At 39.6% G+C, this 14,970-nt stretch overlaps 1 protein-coding gene across 1 annotated transcript; it reads right to left on the minus strand.

Annotated features, from left to right (window-relative positions):
• Positions 1-2,710: 2,710 nt before the first annotated feature.
• On the minus strand, positions 2,711-5,446 carry HTR1A (5-hydroxytryptamine receptor 1A). Its single transcript, XM_003776605.5, has one exon. It carries the CDS (start codon positions 4,712-4,714, stop codon positions 3,446-3,448), a length of 1,269 nt encoding a protein of 422 aa, XP_003776653.1. The 5' UTR covers positions 4,715-5,446; the 3' UTR covers positions 2,711-3,445.
• Between the last annotated feature and the right edge of the window lie 9,524 nt (positions 5,447-14,970).

Consider the following 14,970-nt stretch of genomic DNA (forward strand, 5'->3'; position numbering starts at 1 on the left):
CTCTGCTCTGGCAATAATGGCCCTGACCTTTGTTTACTTGAGGTTTACCCATGCTCACTTTGCCCTGCAGCCATCATTCTGACACCAGAAAGCAGTAGAATGAACGAATATAACAACAGAAACAAGAGGTGTTCCTGACTACTTAAGTAGGGAAATAATAGAGCATAATAATTAATTTTAACATAGTAATACGTCTTATATACAAAACCCTACTATGGAAGAAGACCCAGCCAGAAAATAAAATGCCCCTCTACTTTTAATTGACAAACCCCAAAACAATCAAATGTTCCTTTTGAAACAGGGGAGGTTATTTTCCTCCAGCTGAATGTTGCAGGGAAGACAGAGGAGGGATCTCAGCACCACCCACTGTTTTAAAAAGGCAGGTTGGACCCCTGTTGCTTTCCCCAGAGACTATAGTTTTCCTCCACATATCTTCAATTATGTCCATGTTAGAAAGAAACCTATATGTTACCTGCAGGTGCCAGTCATGGATAATGCATGGTTTTATGCCTAAATGTTATGTGACTTTCTTTTTCCAGAGGCAGACTTTTTTTGAAAGAAATCACCCATCTAGAATGAGTTTTACTGTTGAAAACTACATTTATTTCCCTAAGTCAGACCCCTGACCTGTAAAGAAGGATCTTCTTTTAATCACTGTATTTTTTAACTTTAATTTTAAAATTATACAAATAAATACAAGTAGGTAGAGATTTTGAGTGAAATAAAGATGCATGTGTTACTGATATCAGTTAATTGTAGCATTACCATTATTAAAGTCTTTTATTGTCATGAGGAAAAGTGAAGGCAATTTTGATGCATCAGCACTTTACCTTAGTACAAATACTTTAAAGTAAAAAGAAAGCATCAGGCACTCTTTTGAGATATGCAGCTATTTTATTTCTCTAAATTCTCTATTGCCTTGACAATTATGCTCCAGTTGGATGTTCCTTCTCCATTCTTGTGTAAATATTCCAAAGCAGAAAGAACAAATGTCCAAAAGTCATTGTCATACAATTCTGTAAAAGACACAAATAAATGGAAGTCTCAAAACTTCTAATGTAAAACTTGCTGGCCAAGACATAATTTGGATGAGCAAATTTGGGGTTTGGTTTAAATATAGGCTTTTTTCTTAAAATTTAGTATAACATACAGAAAAACTTGGTTTCTGACATAGCTCTACTTAGATTATGTGAGCAAAAATGAAACTGAATTATCAAATGAGTAATAGTTGTACCAGAGAAGTCTATCTTATCTTCTTCACTGCAGACCCTTCTCAGCATTATACATACATAGACAAATTATTCCCAAAGTTCTAAAACTTTCCCTGTTTATCTGGGATATGATGTCTACTTCCAGTTTAGAATACAGAAGCAGACACCAAAGGAAAGCTTTGTTCAGTCTGACAAACAATAAAATGGCTTCAAGTGACAGAGCTGTCCTTTCACTTTCTTAATTATAAACAAATGAACTTTTCACTGGCAATTTTTGCAATCTGTAAATGTAATACGGTTCTCAAAACAGCAAATGCAAACATTCGAAAGGTACAGTTGAAGGGAGAGGGGAGTAGGGATCAATTACTTTGTGAATTTTCTGGAAAACAAGACCATTATTCATAAGAAAATTGGAGGCTAGATCAAACAATGACAAACCTCTAGACCTCCATCATGTAGTTGGAAATTTACATCCAGAGTACCTAAATAACTTCCCTTTCTGGGGCAGCAAAGATTTTAACCAGTTTCTCGGCAGGAGTGGCAAGGCTTCAAGAATAACTGAAGGAGAGAAAGCCTGGAGTGCTGCACAATTCAAAGGGCAAAAAGGTGGTTTCCGTAGACCCTTGGCACAGCAGAATGGTCACGCTAGGGAGCAAATAATCCCATAAAAGATTTTTAGCCTCCCCAGGAAGACCACCTCCTAACTAGTCCTTTAGGACCCTGCTATTTAAACTATCTGCCTGCTGTCACAGATAGTGCTAACCTATGAACTATCTGGGCATTCCATTGAAAGCCCAGAATTCCTATTTGGAAAACAAAGTTCTGCTAACTTTGTGTCTTGGATGTCCTGTAAAGCAAATGCAGCGAGTGTTGGGACACGATAAACAGAATTATTCCCCGATCCAAAAAGGACAAGAGCGTCAATTAGGAGGAAAAAGTCTGCATCGTAAGGATAAAATTGCTCTTTCAGGTTTTACTGGCGGAGCCAGCTGGAGCCTTGGGCACGCGTGCCCTGGGGAACCTTTCCTCTTTGCCGCCCCTGCGTGTCGCCCCTTTAAAGCCTTCTTGGTCTCTCCAATCCCAAGAGTTCCGCGGGACCTTGCGCCGCCGGCTAAGGCAAAAACCTCAGGTGTCTACCCGCGCTTCAGGGCGCCCCAGAGCGTAGGCGGAGGAACCCAGATCCTGTAAGTCAGCAGCCGGCAGCGCCTAGCGCGCTGCCAGAGCACAGATGGCTCCGGAGGCGCGCGGATTCCAGGCCTCTCAGCGTCCCCAGAGCGCAAACAGCGGCCGGCTGGCGCCTCCCGCAGTAAGTAAGTGGCGATGCCAGGACGTATACACTCGCCAGCTACCTGTACAAACAGCGTCCGCTCTCTCCACTGTATGATTGTCAGTTTCTTTGGTGAGTGCTGACACCAAGGCAAGCATAAACAAAGTGGTCTGCACACCCTCCTCCTCCTCGCTCTCCCCCACTGGCCCGGCCTTGTACTTACAAGTCCACTCTAAGAGACACCTTCTAGCCATTTGTTTTGAGTCCAAGGAAACAAAGGAAGTAGGGGTTGTGCACTGCACGAGAGAGTTAATCTCAAGTCTGCGCGAAGACGGGGAATCCCGGGGGCACCGCTGGCACGGGGAAAAGCAGCCTCTTCCGCCTCTCCGGACCAGCAGATTCGTGCATAAGGATGGGCGAGGGCAGAGAGGAAAGCAATGAAAGAAAAGAAAAGATAAAAATGGGGAGAAAAAGGTGACTATTTCAAGGGCCACAGGGCGGGAGAGATGGAGCAAATTCCCGAACCTCAAGTCCAAGTTCTAGAAGTTGGGTGATGGGGTGGAGCCCCTTAGTGGGCGCGGCGGCAGTGTGTACAGTTTATTTATTTTTTGGATTTTCTGCCTTGAACTAAGGATTAAACATCCACCGCAAAGATTTAGGAGATAGAAGAGAGAAGAGGCAATTACTGGGATCAAAACTGATGCTACAGGCAAAGTCTGAGCCAATGTCGCTTCTCACAAACTCTCTGAATTTCCTGGGCTCTCACGCCCCTCCGCTGGGTCTCCTTTGCACAAAGCGCCCTGCCCTGGAGCAGGAAGTGGAGAGGGGACCAGGTCCGCAAGCCGTGATCGGAGCAGAGAGAAACAGAAGTGGCAAATTATCTTAAGTGTTGATTCCCTAGGGTTGGGGGAAGCATAGTGAATGGGACGGATCCTGTAGCCCCGACTGGCCGGCTACTCCTCCGTCATCACTGGCGGCAGAACTTACACTTAATGATCTTCTTAAACGCGTTTTGAAAGTCCTTGTTGAAGTATGCGTAAATGACGGGGTTAAGCAGAGAGTTGGAGTAGCCCAGCCAATTGATTATGGCGCCCAACAGGGTGGGCATGTGGCAGCTGCTCTCGCAGAAGGGCAGAACAAGCGCCACGATGAAGAAGGGCAGCCAGCAGAGGATGAAGGTGCCCATGATGATGCCCAGCGTCTTCACTGTCTTCCTCTCTCGGGCCAGGGCCATCTTGCGCTTCGCCTCGGCGTTGCGCTCATTTTTCCTCTCGAAAGAGGCGGGGGCACAAGGGGTAGGACCAGCCTCGCTGGGCAGAGGCAAGTGCTCTTTGGAATTGCCCACTCGGTGCACCTCGATCACCTCCAGGGCGGCGCCATCGTCACCTTGCCTCACCGCGCCATTGGCGCACAGACCACCCCCAGCTTTGCTCTCCACGCCCAGCCTCCAGTTCCTGCTCCCCGACTCTCCATTCACACTCTTCTTGGGCTGCGGGGCGGGAGATGCTCCATGGTGGGTGTCCGCTCCGGTCTTCTCCACCTTTTTGACCGTCTTGCGGATGCGGAAGCGCGCAGCTCGGAATATGCGCCCATAGAGAACCAGCATGAGCAGCAGCGGGATGTAGAAAGCTCCGAAGGTGGAATAGATAGTGTAGCCGTGGTCCTTGCTAATGGTGCATGCGTCGGGGTCCGAGCGGTCTTCCGGGGTGCGCCAGCCCAGCATGGGCGGGATAGAGATGAGGAAGCCAATAAGCCAAGTGAGCGAGATGAGCGCAGCGGCGCGCCGGGGCGTCCTCTTGTTCACGTAGTCGATGGGGTCCGTGATGGCCCAGTACCTGTCCAGCGCGATGGCGCACAGGTGCAGGATGGATGAGGTGCAGCACAGCACGTCGAGGGCGATGAACAGGTCGCAGGTGACCTGGCCCAGTGTCCACTTGTTGAGCACCTGATACAGCGCGGCCATGGGCAGCACCAACACCGACACCATGAGGTCGGTGACCGCCAAAGAGCCAATAAGATAATTGGCCACGTTCTGCAGGGAGCGCTCCAAGGCGATGGCAGCCACCACGCACGCATTGCCCAGCACCGCGCAGAAGATGAGCGTGCCCAGCAGCAGAGAGGTGATCACTTGGTAGCTGAAGGTCACGTCGGAGATACCAGTAGTGTTGCCGCCGGTCTCAAAGGGAGCCGGTGGTGATGTGGTGTTGTTGCCCTGACCAGGGCTGAGCACATCCATGCCTGCGCGCCTGGCGCGGGAAGGGGGAGGGAAGAAAAAGCAGCGCGAAGATTCGCCTCGCCCCTTCCCCTAGGGTCTTCCGCCCTTCTCCTGGGAAGTTTCGGAGGAAGGGAATGCAGGGACCCAAGAAGAAAGTTCTTACTGCTTCGGCGAAGGGTATCTCCGAGGAGCAGCTTTCAGGCGCTCCCTGGGCTCGCGCAGTCCAGCGCGTTCAGAGGCTCCAGCTGGGAAACTGGAGTTGGCCTGAAAGCAGCTCCAGGATCTTCCGGCGGCGGAGAGGTGGCTGGAACGTCTGTCTGTCGCTGTCCATTTTACTTTGCCGCTCCCGAACTGGCTGCCGGAGCTGGAGTCTCCCCACTAGCAAACAGTCTCCAATCCCAGAAATATCTAGAACCGAGAAGCCCCATCCTCCACGGTCACTCTGTGACCCTCCTCTCCCTGTTTCCTTCCTTCCCTCTCTCCCCCTCTCTCCTCCTCTCTCTTCTCTCTTTCTCTTCTGCCTCTTTCCTTCCCCTTCTCCCCACCTGCCTTCCCTTTCAGTCTCCCTCTTCCTCCTCACTTCCCTTTATTTATCCCTCTGTGAGTCGCTTCGAAAGCCAGGCTCCCTCCCTCCCACTGTAACCCTCCCCACCTAATACTTCCCCAACCCCGAGGAGTGTCTCTTTCCTCTGGGTCCCCGCCCTCCTCTCCCTCTAGCTCAGCGTCTTTGCATTCGAGTCCCTTTTTGTCAACAGAGACTCAGAACTCACTTACACACATCGGATCCCTGCCGGTCAGACCAAGGTTGTAACAAATAAACTCCGCCTCCAACCCAGCAAAATTGGGGAGGGGGTAGGTACTTGGGGGAGGGAATTCCAACTACTCATTGCCTCATATTATCTGTCAAATTCTTAACTCGTGTCAGCATCCCAGAGTGGCAATAGGAGATGAGAAAAGGAAGCATAGGGAGCCTGAATGGGAAGGTGAACAGTCCTGGTCAGTCTCCCAATTATTGCTAATTGATGGAAGAAGACCGAGTGTGTCTTCGTTTTTAAAAAGCTACCTCCGTTCTCGCGCCACTGCACTCCAGCCTGGGCAACAGAGCGAGACTCCGTCTCAAAAAACAAACAAAAAAAACAACGACAACAACAACAAAAAAAACGCTACCTCCGTTATCATCTAACAGTCCAGCCTGACTCCCTTGGGGAGGATATTGCCTGTGACTTTTTCTTTTAACCTTGGGGAACTGGGAGAGAACGAAATTATAAAGGACGTGTCAAAGGACGAGGAGATGTAAACAACTGCATCTCGAAATGAAGAACAAAACTCAGTGTGATATACATTCTAAACACACACACACTTTTCCATCACTACTACACTTGTAATTTCAGTGACGCTGCCACTTCCCATAGCTTTGTGGCTAGTAAATTCAGGGATGGAAATATTTTGCATATGTGTTCTAAGTGAAGCCTGGCATTTTACATGGCCTTTTGCACTTCTTACCAGAGTCTGCCAACCTCTGGGGGAAACTTGGTGGAATCCCGGTTCGCTAGCCGGCTAGCCTCTCTGAATCTCAGAAACTGGGTTCAGCACCTGGGACAGTTCTAAGCAATGAGGGTTTATGTCGCCACCTTCTGGCAAACGTTTTAGAGTGCCATCTAGAAACCCTTAGGCAGAAATGAAGCAAGTATTGAGGAAATACAACTTCTAGAAAGAGGAAGACAGTTATTAAAAGACAAGGTAGTATTGAGTTTTGTCTTCTTCCTATTTTCTTTAAAAATTTATTTTAGTGCCCTCTTTTGCTCTGAACCTTATATATCAAGCCTATTATATGTTTTAGCTTCCTTTGAAAGCCTGAAGTATCTGTCATTCACAAGTTCTAACTGGGAATGCCATTTTAATAAAGCTAGGCAAACACTTTCACCTGTGTTGGTTTTGTGCTGCCATAACCTGAACTTTGGAACTGACATATTTACATAAATTTACCTTTTATTGGAGAAACGAATAGTATTGCATTTTCCAAATGATTAAACATTTGGAAATGTTAAATCATTGAAAATAAAGATACAAGGGTTTATTCTAAGCTGCTTCCTTTAACAAGAAAAACAAATTTACTCACACTTGAGCACTGGTAAAGAATGGGACTTCTAAGCAACTACAGTAAACATACCATACAACATTTCACTTATACATCCTGATTACATGCCTGAGGTGAAAGGAATGCAATCTCAAAAGCAGTTGACTCTGGATAACATGCACAGATTCACTACGGATTGCAATAATCTTAATATTGTGTTTAAATCTGAGCTCTGAATTTCATAGCTCTGAATTCTCCAAGCCCAAACAAAAGAGCAATCACCAAAGCATCAAAAAGAATCCAGTTGGGCCAATGCATTACAATACACGACAGTGTGTTTGGATAAGGTTTTTTTTTGTTTGTTTTTTGTTTGTTTGGTTTTTTTACAGTTCAGTGCTGGGCACAGTTCCCACTCAATCATTTCAGCATGCCACAATGAGCCTGCCATTTGTGATGATTCATGGCATTGAAAAGAAAGAGATAAGTATACATGGTAATGCTGTTTACAGACTGTGAAGAAGTCTTTTTAAGATTTGTGAAGGTATCTATTTCCACTTCTAAAGTCTCTTCACAAATACGGAACTATATTTACAGTTAAAATAGAGTTGGAGGTCCAAAAATTATAATGGGAAAATATTTAAAAGCTGAATTCTCTAAAATTAAACTTTGAAATTATAGTTGAGATTATAAACAAACTAAAATAAAGGAAACAAAATTTAAGAAGCAAATATATGCATGTCAAGAACATAATTAAGAATTGTGTCAAACAACACATGTAAATATGTAAATCACAAATAAATCAATAAATATGTTAGTTAGAATTCTGCTTTCATCTGTTGGATCCCAAATAGTTTAATAACTGACAAATTTATTTTTTCTCATCAAGAAAGTTAAAATGCTGTAAAATCTTGAATTAATATTCCTGAGGTCTATGATTTGTTATTCTGCTTTAATATGCTATGATGCAGAATTTATCAAAGTTTTTAAAAATCCAAAGTAATTCAAGTTTTTTCTTAGAAATAGTACACATAATATATCAAACATTTTATTTCTTATAATTTAAAAGTTTTTAAAGGCACACTTATGAATACTAGGAGGGAAATAGAAGTATGAAAATATGCAGCACTGACTACTGCAGACTCCATAGTCTGCAAGTGACTAATAGATATTTGTGTTTAACTTTTTAAAACTAATAATACTGTGATATATAATAAATGATATATGCAGAATGATATTGCATTTCTTCATTTTCACTTAGCCAATTCTTCTATGTTTAACTCTTAAAGGTACAGAATACCAAATATTTCTTAAGTAAATGCTGCAAACCAAAGCTCCTGCATAAAGAGATGAACTCTTATTCTTCAAGGCCTCTAAAGTTAACCTAAAGAAAAGCAAGCTTTATAACGGATATTATTGATGATATCACTTGAAAAGAAAAATTCTAGTCATTCTGCCTTTATTCCTTTTTGAATTGACTAGATGCCAGCATAAACTTGTCAGGTTATGAATTTAGGGTATGATACATCATCCATCATGTGAAATTTCTCTAAAATAGTTTTAAAAAGATAAATATTTTTAACATTTTCACAGGAAATTTGATACACACCCAGCATTTCAATGTAATTCCTTGACCAGGGACACAAACTAAAAAGATTTAAGCTGAAGTTTTGCTGTGAACCTCGAAGCCCTTTCATTACTGAAGGCTGATGGTTGGAGTTTCTTGGTAATTGATATGTATGTCCATTATCCCCAAACTATGGCTGATTTGTTTTTATTACTGAAGAAAGAATCTATACAGTAAAGAATTGAATATTTGCTTATGAGATTATAAAAGTTGTTTCTAAAAGCTCCTATTGAAAAAAAAGTTTTTACTTTTTTTCATGTACTTGAAACTAGAATCAATTATTTTGTTAGGTTAAAAATATTATTCTAAATTTAATTCTTCCCAATCCCCAAATACTATAGCAGTAGGGCAATTGTGTTTTGTTCAGAACTATGAATTTTGATTGGAAATGACTAGGAGAAACAACTTATAGGAAACTTTTCCTTACATAATTTGGGAAATGTGGTCTTCTGATTATCAGTGAAAAGATTCAAGAAATGCAACCAAAATGCCAAGAAAATAATTTTTCTTTAAAACAGCACGGTTTGTTTTTGTATTGTGTTTTCTTGACTTTTTTGTTGTGTTTTGCTTTTTTCTATCTAATCTTCACCATCTACCTTCCTCTAATAATATCATTTCTTCAGTGCCTTTTATCCCTGTCAGGCACTTGCAGGCCTGGAATTGCACTGGGTTTTCAATGACAAAACACAAACAGTGGAAGCCTCAATCTCTGCTTTTGAGATTTGTAAGGTTGACTTAGTGCATTGAGTACACATACTAAAAGCAGAGTACATAAAGAGTGAAAAATATAACATGTATTCAGTATGTGTGTGACTTGAACAAATTAATTAACCCTCTTATTTCCTCACTAATAAAATGAGTATAATAATAGACTTGTGAAGATTAAACCATTTAACACATTTCACTGGCTCATAATAAACACACAATAATCATTAAACAATAATAGTAATAATACGGATACAAAGTAAAAATATTAATTCTCTCTCTACTGATAATCGCTCTAAAGTATGGAAAAAGAGAGCTGGATGGCCTTAGACAGTGAAGACTGAAAAAAAATTCTCTTTCAGGGGAGGATTTATTAGGAAAGCAATTTGCATGTGCATGTTACATTATCCCCATTCTTTAAAGTATTTGGTAAGCTTCCAATTCTCTGGGAAATTCTGAGTAAAAGACAAGTAGAAAACAAGACGTGATTGCTGCATTCTGAGACTTCTTTACATAATCAGAAGTTAGTGAAGGGAATAAAAGAACATGCCAACGAAAGTTCAATGATCAGTATTGAAAAGGACCCTTCTCTTTCCCTGGAAGTTCATCCATTTGTTCAAAAGCATAAAATAAGTATTTGAAATTTATAAGTCCTAATAAAATGTTTAAAAGTTCAGTAAAAACCCAAAGAGAGTATTTTTATTGTGAGAAATTATCAGATTTATAGTGACAAGCATTAATAAATGTACTTTTACAATGCTGTCCTTCTGTCAATATTTTTATTGTTCACTTTTGAAAAAATAAGAGCATAGTTGGGGTGAGAAAAATGTTTGGAATGTTAGTTCAAAATTTCCCATTAATCTAAAGATAGTTGGAAATTAAATTCAGTCTAACAATTTTTGAAGCAAAATGCAGTTACTCTGTTTAACTTAACAACGGGTGGAAATGCCCATACTTTTATTTTCTTTGGCAAGTGACATTTTTGGTGTAAAACTTAAATCAGTGCTTAATATTATACAGTATTTTAATGTTTCTATACAACATGCTATTATACAAATGCAATAATTGTGATTATAAAATACTGGTCTAAAACTGTGTCATTTGGTGTATTGAAGCAGTAATGTGTTGGTTGAATACAGCCACTCAGGGCCACAGTTCTGTATTCAAATAACTACTCTGCAACGTACTAGCCTTGAATTGTTTCCTTAATTTTTTACATTTTATTATATATTATATAGGACTTACTAAAAATATAAAGAATAATATAATAAATGCCTATGTGCTTAAGAAAAGCTTTTAAAAATAGCATTGATTCAATTGAAGTTCCTGTTCACTCTTTAATTTAGTGTTTATTATTCCCATGAATGTCTTTGTATTTTTATATGATATATGTTTCCCTAAGCAATTTAGAAATGGTATCATTCTATATACAGTCTTTTGCAACTTTTTTTTTTTGCTCAAACATTATCCTTTTGAAATTTGTCTGTATTGATACAAGCTACTTCATACAATTCTACTTCATTTATTGTCACTGTTCTGTGGATTTAAATTGTATGAATAGTGCCACAATTATGTATGCATTCTCTGGTTAGATTCTGCTCTTATAAATAACACTTCTATGCACATCCTTGTGTATATCTTTTTGCATCCATGTATCTTAGAGTAGACTAGATTAGCACTTTTCAAATAAATTACATGAGGATCTTGTTTGAAATGCAGATTTCCACACAGTAAGTCTGGGGTGCAACCCAAGACCCTGCATCTCTACTAAGCTCCCAGATGACACTGATATTGCTGCTTTATAGACTATATTTAGAGTAGCAAGGATCTAAATATACCAAGTGGAATATCGAGTCCTAAGGTATGACCAAATTCTGCTTGACTAGATAAAACCTAATTCTTCTCCAAACTGGTTATATAAAATTTCATAACCACTGCTGTGGGTTGAATTGTGTCCCCCAGGAGGATAAAGGATTCACATTGTCTGTGAATGTGACCTTATTTAGAAATAGGGTCTTTGCAGATGTAGCCAAGTTAAAATGAGGTCATACGGGATCAGTGGGTGTTCTAATCCAGTGGTTGGTGTCCTTATAAAATGAGGGAAATTTGAACATAGAGAAGAAATACCATGTGAAGACACAGAGACACACAGACACAAAGGAAAGAATGCCATGTGAAAACAGAGGCAAAGATTAGAGTTATGCTATCACAAGCCAACAAAGGCCGGGGACTGTTGGCAACCACCAGAAGCTAGGACAGGTGCATAAGGCGGATTCTCCCTTAGAGTTGTCAGTTTGGGCTGTAACACTTTCGTGTCAGACTTACAACTTTCAGAAATGTAAAATAATGCATTCATGTTGATTTAAGCCACCTGGTTTGTGGTGCTTCGTTGTGTTCCTAGCCCTTGGAAACTAATACAACCATTAAAAAATGGTTTACATTCCCATTGCTTCATCAGGGTTGAGTGTTTTTTCATGTTTCTTCACAGTGAATTATCATATATTCTAATATATGATCATATATTTTGATCATATATTTTGCTTATTTTTAAATTGGTTCTTTTGTTGTTTGTTGTTTTGTTTGTCTTAACTTACTGAAGTCCATTATCTATTATGAATATTAACAACTTCTCCCTGTAGTTCTGTCTATATTTGTTTAACATACTTTGAGGACATGATAGTAGGTACATACAATGTTAGAATTAGTCTATCACTCTGCTGCTTTAAATAGTTATCCTCTTTATCCCTAATAACATCTGTTGTCTTAAAGTCTACTTTGTCTATACTAATTATTTTTTGCCTACTATATATTTTTCTATATTTTAAATTTCATCTTTTCAGTATCTTCAAGTTTTAGGTTAATTTCTTATACAAATACAAATATGATAGTTACTTTCTTTTCAAATCTGAAAATCTTAGTTTTTAACTGGTAAGTTTAGTTTTAATTTTATTATGACTATTCCTGTATTAGAAATTATTTTTAGGCCAGGTACAGTGGCTCACACCTGTAATCCTAGCACTTTGGGAGGCCAAGGTGGGTGGATCACTTGAGTCCAGGAGTTCAATAAATACTTTTAACCATGTTATTTTATGTTAAAAAACATGAACATACTGTGTATTTGGTGCTTCTCTTATACTTACTCTTTCCTTCTATTCTACCCAATAAGTTTTAAAATTAATTTTCTTCCTCTATTGCATTATTATAGAAATTCTACACCCTATTTCTGGATTATCTTATAATTTTAACATACACAAACAAATTAAAGTATAAAGATTATTTATACTTTTCACTACCTTTCAAGCTATACAAATGCCTTTAAATACTTTAACTCAGATCACCCCCATCTTCTAGGGTATTGTGAAATAATTAGTTACCCTGATTTTGACTTTTACTCCATTAATTAAACATGATTATTTCATTATTTATTTCAGTATGAATATTTGCTTTTACTTGCCCACATGTTTACTAATTTATTTGATTATCATTTCTTCTTGTAGCTCAGCTATTTCTTCTGAAATTATTTTCCTTCTGCCTTAAGAATATCCTTTGGAATTTCTTTTATAAGGGTCTATTACAAATATTAATAACTTCTATTTTTTATTGACTGACATTTTTATTTCACCCTCATTTAACTAAGTACACAATTTTAGATTGATAGCTTATATATATATACAAGCATATATATATATATATATATATATATATGCTTCTCAGAACTGGAAAATATTACATAAATATTATTTACCTTGTGTTGTCATTGATAAAAAATCAACTCTCCGTTGTCAGTTATGTATAAGAAATCTTCCTTTTATTCCAGCCGCATTTAATATCTTTTCTGGTATTTATTGTGTTCTGAAATTTCACCTTAATATGTCAAGACGTGGATTTTTTTTCTTAGTTTTCCCGGGATTCATTTTAGTTGTTGAAACTGAGGATTTACATCTTTCATAAATACTGATTCACTCATTCACAGTTAATTCAACAGATATTGCCTTTCCCTCATTCTTCTATTCTCTGCTTATGCAATTGTAAATATACTAAGAAAAAGAAAACTTCTCCTGTCCTCCATGTCTCTTAATCTCTCTGTCATATTTTGTTTTATTTTTCTTTCTTTCTTTTTTTTTTTTCTGAGAGAGTATCTCACCCTATCACCCAGGCTAGAGTGCAGTGGTGTGATCACAGCTCACTGCAGCCTCCACCTACCAGGCGTGTGCCACCAGGCCCAGCTAATTTTTTTTTTTTTTTTTTTTTTGAGACTGAGTCTTGCTCTGTCACCCAGACTGGAGTGCAGTGGCATGATCTCAGCTCACTGCAACTTCCATTTCCCAGGTTCAAGCAATTCTCCTGCCTCCGCCTCCGGAGTAGGTGGGACTACAGGCACCCACAACAATGCCCAGCTAATTTTTTGTATTTTAGTAGAGACAGGGTTTCACCGTGTTGCCCAGGCTGGTCTCAAACCCCTGAGCTCAGGCAGTCTGCCTGCCTCAGCCTTCCAAAGTGCTAGGATTACAGGTGTGTGCCAGCATGCCCTGCCAATTTTTTTTTTTTTTTTTTTTTTTTTTTACTTTAAGTTCGGGGATACATGTGCAGAATATGTAAGTTTGTTACATAGGTATAGGTGTGCCATGGTGGTTTGCTGCACCTATCAATCTGTCATCTAGTTTTTAAATCCTGCATTCATTAGCTATTTGTCCTGATGCTGTCCCTCTCCTTGCCCCTACACCTTACAGGCCCCAGTGTGTGTTGTTCCCCTCCCTATGTCCATGTGTTCTCATTGTTCAACTCCCACTGATGAATGAGAACATGCAGTGTTTCGTTTTCTGTTCCTGTGTTAGTTTGCTGAGGATGATGGCTTCCAGCTTCATCCATGTCCCTGCAAAGGATATGATCTCATCCCTCTTTGTGGCTGCATAGTATTCCATGATGTATATGTACCACATTTTCTTTATCCAGTCTATCATTGATGGGTACTTTGATTGGATCCATGTCTTTGCTATTGTGAATAGTGCTGCAATAAGCATATGTGTGCATATATCTTTATAATAAAATGATTTATATCCCTTTGGGTGTATACCCAGTAATGGGATTGCTGGGTCAAATGGTATTTCTGGTTCTAGATCCTTGAGGAATCGCCATACTGTCTTCCACAATGGTTGAACTAATTGACATTCCTACCAACAATGTAAAAGCATTCCTATTTCTCCATAGCCTCTCCAGCATCTATTGTTTCTTGACTTTTTAATAATCACCATTCTGACTGGCGTGAGATAGTATCTCATTGTGGTTTTGATTTGCATTTCTCTAATAATCAGTGATGTTGAGCTTTTTTTATATGTTTGTTGGCTACATAAATGTTTTCTTTTGAGAAGTGTCTGTTCATATCCTTTGCCCACATTTTGATGGGGTTGTTTTTTTCTTGTAAATTTGTTTAAGCTCCTTGTAGATTCTGGATATTAGACCTTTGTCAGATGGGTAGATTGCAAAATTTTTCTCCCATTCTGTAAGCTGCCTGATCACTCTGATTATAGTTTATTTTGCTGTGCAGAGCTCTTTATTTAACTGGATTCCATTTGTCAATTTTAGCTTTTGTTGCAATTGATTTTGGTTATTTTAACATAAACATTTTGCCCATGCCTATGTCCTGCTGTATTAAAGAGACCCATCTCATGTGCAAAGACACATATAGGCTCAAAATAAAGAAATGCAGGAAAATTTACCAAGCAAATGGAAAGCAGAAAAAAAGCAGGGGTTGCAATCCTAGTCTCTGACAAAACAGACTTTAAACCAACAAAGATAAAAAAAAAGACAAAGAAGAGCATTACATCATGGTAAAGGGATCAATTCAACAAAAAGAGCTAACTATCCTAAATA

The sequence above is a fragment of the Pongo abelii genome, chromosome 4 (genome assembly GCF_028885655.2).
Source record: "Pongo abelii isolate AG06213 chromosome 4, NHGRI_mPonAbe1-v2.0_pri, whole genome shotgun sequence".
In the NCBI taxonomy this organism is placed as follows: domain Eukaryota; kingdom Metazoa; phylum Chordata; class Mammalia; order Primates; family Hominidae; genus Pongo; species Pongo abelii.